We start from the raw sequence: 6331 nt of genomic DNA, 5'->3' as shown, positions 1-6331 counted from the left end.
CATGTGCTTTATTTATACTGTTTGGTGGATGCACAGAGAGCTTTGTTTCCATATGATTTAATATGTCAATATTTTCTCTAATGGTTTGCACTCAATAGATCTTGATAACGAATGCCCTACTTACTCCAATCTGAGGGATTTATAGTTTTGTCTTTTGCATTTGAGGTATGACACCCCCTGAAATTTATTTTTACTCTGGATGTGAGACAGCAAATCCAGATTCCTTTTTATGTCTTAGCACCATTTATTAAATAATCTATCCATTTAACGTAATGCCAATTCAGTAATAAAGAAACTGTTCACGTTTGTGTTGGTCTTTTCTGAACTTTCTTTTCTGAACCGTAGGTTTGTTGTGTCTATGCTTTCACTGTTATCAAATGTCTTAATTGTTGTAGCAGGCATTATTTTTTTTCTGATAATTTGCAATGTGCTGCAACAATATTGATGACCAAGAATCATAATTTCAATCTCTACTGTGTAATGTTACATAAATGTATATTGAAATGACCACTATGAGATTGGGGAAAGTTGGTAGTGAAATTCTGAAAAGAGAGTAACATACCTGTTGCAGGCTTGGTTCGTATCAGTTACAGGGACTATGTTAGAAACTGCTAAACGTAATACGTAAAATCAACATTAACGTTCACAGAGCCCTACATAGAATTAGACCATACAGTTTGCATTTTTATGGTGCATTCACTAAATCATCACTGGTATTATTTCTACTGGTAATACATATATATACCCATATATTAATAACTAATCTATGTTTTTAGCTGAAATGCTATCTCTTTCATCTTTATTGGCAATACCCATTTCTTTATGCTGCCCAGGCTGACTTTGAACTCCTGGTTTAAAGTGATCTTCCCACTTCAGCCTATTGTTTTAATTTTTTAATTGACTCACAATAATCATATATATTTATGGGGTATATAGTGATGTTTTGATACCTATAAAGTATGATAATCTGATCAGGGTCATTAGCATATCCATAATTCCAAATTCAGCAGTGAGGGGTTGTATATACCAACTTTAGTGACACTACTGTTGATAACAGACTAAATAAAGGATTTTAAAACTCGATACTAAAAATCACACAAAAAATTGGCAAATATTTGAACAGATACTTCACTGAAGAAGACATACATGGCAAATAAACACATGAAAATACGCTGAACCCCATCAGTCCTTAGGGAAATGCAAATTAAAACCACAATGAATATGACTATGCACTTTTACAAAGGCTGTAATTAAAAAGACTAACAACACCAAATGTTATCAAGGATATGGAGGAACCAGAATTCCCATACAGGCTGAATGGGAATACAGGTGAAAATATTTAATGGCACAACCGTGTTAGAAAACACTTTGGCCATTTCTGAATCAGTTCATCTTACACTGACCTTATGATCTAACCATTTCGCTCCGTAGTATTCACCCAAGAGAAATGAGAATGTACGTCTATACAAAAGACTCGTTCACAAATGTTCATAGCCATTTTATTCATAATAGTCCAAAACTGAAAATTGTCTATCAACAGGTGAACGGATGTACAAATCATAGAACAGCCGAACAATGGAATACTACTCAATAATAAAAAGTAATGAACTTATTGATACAACAAAATGGATGAATCTCAAAACGAGGATGCTCAATGAAAGAACGTAGGCAAAAAAGACTTCTACAAAGAGACAACAAATTTTTTGCAGGTGATGATATGCCCATTATGAATTTTGATGATTTCTGAGAGAGACAGGTGTCCAAATGTATAAAATTGTACGGTTTAAATATATGCAACTTATCGTATGTCCGTTAGACCTCAATAAAGCTGTTAACAACAGCAACAAAAATGCCGTTTTGCATTTGATTACACACTATATTAGTAACTGCTGAATATAATATGCACAAGCATAATTAACGTACCACAAGCAATCCACAGAATTAGCCCTTAGTGTTTGCATTTTTAGCATACATTCGGTATATTGTCACGTATATTTATGCAGGTTATATATATATATACACACACACACACATGCATCTATATTTACATAAACATAATTATGAGCTTAAATGTGGTGTCAGTCTTCCTGATCTTATTGTTAGGGTAGCGCTGCCTTTAAATATACCAGAAAGAAAGAGCAGAATACACTGACAGAAGGAAGGCGTGCTGAGATGTGCAAAGTACTTGAAGTAGGTGTAAGCCAAGGATCGTTCAGGGAAGAAGACAACATCCCCTTGGCCTCTTAGGGTGAGAGTTTCAGCCAAAGCAAACTTCTTCATCTCCCGGGCTTGCTCCTTAAGGATTTGTGCTGCCCTGCATCACAAGAGTCATAGAGTTCGACTAATGAGCAACTTTGGATATTGAAGTCCCGAGGGCCACAGAGACCGCAAATAGTCTGCCTGGGACCCCCCGCTCCACATCCGTGTCCGCATCAGTGTGCGGCACGCCTGAGCCTGGACCCAAGGACCGCCATTTCCGCACAGGAGCCAGGAGCTTCACTGTCCTCCTGGGCTCCCCGAGTGCAGAGCTTGCCTCAGTCTCCTCCACATCCAGGGAAGAACTGGATGTCATTCCTTGGTGTGGACACCCAGGTAGTCTGAAGTCTCCTAGTCTATGTTTTGCAAATAGTGTCGGGTCTTTGTCGATGGGTTCATGTCGGGCGGTGGTGAGGTGAGGCCATGCCGAAGATGGACGGAACTAGGTCACCTGTGAGGTGTCTGAATAATTATCCAACGTCTTTTTCACACAGTTGCACTGGCACCAAAACCTAAGCAGTTCTCACTCTGCTGACCTCCTGCTCTGACCCTAAAGTCCAGGGACCTTTTCTATCCTCAACAACAATCGACTCTTGCTCAATCTTGAAGGGATGTTCTAGAATTCTCTAAGATTTTCTTCAATTTATTTGGCAAGGGGCAAATGTGTATGGCCAGCTTCTCTTTACTTGTCCATATCCGGCTCATACTACCCCTTATTTTTGAGAGACAGAAGGTTGGGAACCAGGTAGATCCCAAGACTACACTCCATTCTACTTTTTTTTCTTTATTAATTTATGAAATATTTAAAATTTCAAAAGGCAGATCAGCACATATAGAACAGCTAAGCTTGTCTCCATGCTTCCAGAATTAGCAAATGTTGATATTGTGCCTACAGAGTTCTTTCCTTAAAGTAACAAAATAGCGTGCGTAAATTTAACCTACACTTTGTGTTTCCTTCCTTTCTCCTTCCTTTCGCAGAGAAGTTTTTAATTTGATTGTTCTCCGTATGTTGTTTTAAATTGTTTCATACATGACACATTTACATGTGTGTTTGTGTGCATGACAAAAATGCTTCTCAGTTGGAGAAAGGGTAATGATACAATAAGATATTGGAATAAGGTAAGGTAGTTAAAGTTAATCAACCAAAGAAAAATATACCAAGACCGAAAAGTGTTTAAATCTACTTTTTAAAACCAGCTAGAAAATGCTATGTACAGTATAGAAAGTTTTAACGTGCAAAACAAGAATAAGGTTTATAGATAAATGCATACTCAATGTATTGAAAGCACAAGGAAATAATGCCTGCCAATTGCAGTTTAATAGTTCTCTTGGGGAAGGGAAAACATACAATTTTCATATGATTGAGGATATGGAAAAATAAATATGTATTATTTTATCTCTTTAACAGTAGCTAACACAAATATAGCAATATGTTTTAATCTAATAGTGAGTGATGGATATCCAGGTCTTTAATGTTTTCACTGTAATTTTTAAAAACTCGAAATGTTTTCTAAGAAATTAAAACTTTAATATCTGTGGTATTTTAAAATGTATTTAAACTTTGTCATGTCTGTGATGTCTTCTTACGCAAATTACTTTTTTTCAGTTTGTTTTTTGTTTATTATTTTTAATTGTCATGTAATAATTGTATATATTTATAGGGTACAGAATGATATTTTGATACATGAATATAATGTGTAATCATCAAATCAGGGTAATTAGCATAACGATCACCTCTCATTTCTTTGTGTTAAAAACATTCAAAATTCTCTCTTCTAGCTATTTGGAAATATACAATAAATTATTGTTAACTATAGTCTCCCTGCGGTGTTATAGAATACTAGAACTTATTCCTCCTATCCGGCTATAAATTATGGCAAATTACTTTTCTCTTTTAGGTTTTTATTATTTGTGTTGCTCTGTCTAGGTCTAATTTATTTATTTTAGTTGCTGGACATTTTATCACATGTGCATGAGAAACAAACATTAAGATCACTGATGTTTATCGGGGAGTTCACTCTTCCTGCTTCCCTGTGCATGCGAGGTTCTCTGCGGGAGTTTCAGTCCATCAATTCTTTCCTGAAACTTGAATTAAAGATGTTCTTTCTTTTATACAGCTTGCCCTTATATACAGCCATCACTTTCCTTCTATAATATAATGAGCATGCCAGGTAGCTCATTCACGTCCATGCCAGAACCAAGTCACAATAGAATATATTAAGAGTCCCTCATATAACAAGCACTGTGCTTAATGATCTTGTCTTCTCAATATCCATCCTCGTAACATTCCCATAAGGTTTTATGATGCCTCCCCATTCTGCGAATGAGGAGACTGAGGCTTCCCGTAGAGTTGAAAAAAAAAAAAAAAACATTTTCTTATTTACAAAGTAAGCACTGGAGCCGGAATTAAACTCAGGCATGTGTGTCTGGCTTGAAATCTTGATTGACGCTGTTACGGCTGATTTAGATTTTTTTCCTTTTTTTTTTTTTTAATTTCAAAGGATTACGGGGCTGCAATTCTTTCCGGCTACATAGATCACTTTGTATAATGCTTGAGTCACGTTTATAAGTGTGCCCGTCACCCAGATAGTGTTCACTGTACCCGTTTGGTAGGTTTTCACCCATCCCATCCTCCCCGCCACCCCCTGCTCGATTTGCGTTGAGTTTTATTTCCCTCTGTGCACACGTGGGCTCGTCATTTGGTTTTTCTGCCTATTTGAGGCTTTGGAGAATTCTCAAGGAAAAAGCCATATACTGTTTCCTGTTTTATTGCTATTAGTTGATACAATGTGGGAAAAGAATAGACATTCAATAGATAAAATTTGGGTAATGGAGTAGTGTATGAGAGTAGACAGAAAGAAAAGTGGTTGAGGAAGGAACAGAGAGGGACAAGGGCAGAGGGGATGGTTAGTATTATCGACCTCTTGATATACAGAATGAAGGTTCCTAAAGTAAGGGATCTTTGTGCATCTGTTATCTGTTCCGTCATCTGTGTTTCCCCCCACCAGATTCCTCAACAACATGGAAGCAGAAAACCAAACAGGCATCTCAGATTTCCTCCTCCAGGGACTCTCGGATGACCCAGAACTGCAGCCCGTCCTCTTCGGGCTCTTCCTGTCCGTGTACCTGGTCACGGTGCTGGGGAACCTGCTCATCGTCCTGGCGGTCACCTCTGACGTCCACCTTCATACACCCATGTACTTCTTCCTCTCCAACCTGTCCTTCATTGACATCTGTTTCAGCAGTACCACTGTCCCCAAGATGCTGGTGAACATTCGGAGACAGAGCAAATCCATCAGTTACACGGGCTGCCTCACCCAGATCTGCTTTGTCCTGGCTTTCGCGGGACTGGAGAACTTTCTCCTTGCAGCAATGGCCTGTGACCGCTATGTGGCCATCTGCCATCCACTGAGGTACACGCGCATCATGAACCCCCGGCTGTGTGGGTTGCTGGTGTTGAGCTCTCTGTTCGTCAGCGTTGGGGACGCCCTCCTCCACAGCCTGATGGTCTTGCAGCTGTCCTTCTGCGCAGACCTGGAAATCTCCCACTTCTTCTGTGAACTCGCGCAAGTCCTCAAGCTTGCCTGCTCTGATGCCTTCATCAACAACATCCTGGTGTATACAGTGACCAGCGTATTGGGTGGTGTTCCTCTCCTCGGCATTATTTTCTCTTATGCTCAAATCGTCTCCTCCATCCTGAGGATGCCATCCCCTGGGGGGAAGTATAAGGCGTTCTCCACCTGTGGATCCCACCTCTCGGTTGTCTTACTGTTCTACGGGACCGCTTTTGGGGTGTACATTAGTTCTGTAGTTACTGATGCTTCCACCGAGACTGCAACAGCCTCCGTGATGTACACGGTGGTCCCTCCAATGCTGAACCCCTTCATCTACAGCCTGAGGAACAGGGACATGAAGGGCGCTCTGAGGAAACTCGTCAGAAGAACATCTTTTTTGGTGATTGTGTGATACGCTTTGAACTTCGGCTTCTAGAATGAGAGAACGTACAGGGACACTGAAAGAGCCCAAATGGTGGACTCTTCTGTCACCAAGTTATTGTTCTCGATGGTGAGACACC

General features: G+C 39.4%; 1 protein-coding gene across 1 annotated transcript; it reads left to right on the top strand.

Annotated features, from left to right (window-relative positions):
- Nucleotides 1-5277: 5277 nt before the first annotated feature.
- On the top strand, nucleotides 5278-6222 carry LOC105811834 (olfactory receptor 7G2-like). Its single transcript, XM_012646108.1, has one exon. The coding sequence runs from the start codon at nucleotides 5278-5280 to the stop codon at nucleotides 6220-6222; it is 945 nt and encodes a 314-aa protein (XP_012501562.1).
- Nucleotides 6223-6331: the final 109 nt, after the last annotated feature.

The sequence above is a fragment of the Propithecus coquereli genome, unplaced genomic scaffold, assembly GCF_000956105.1.
Source record: "Propithecus coquereli isolate 6110/MARCELLA unplaced genomic scaffold, Pcoq_1.0 Scaffold241, whole genome shotgun sequence".
Classification (NCBI taxonomy): Eukaryota; Metazoa; Chordata; class Mammalia; order Primates; family Indriidae; genus Propithecus; species Propithecus coquereli.
The sequence above is the reverse complement of the archived record's forward strand: the minus strand, read 5'-3'. Positions and strand labels throughout refer to the sequence as shown.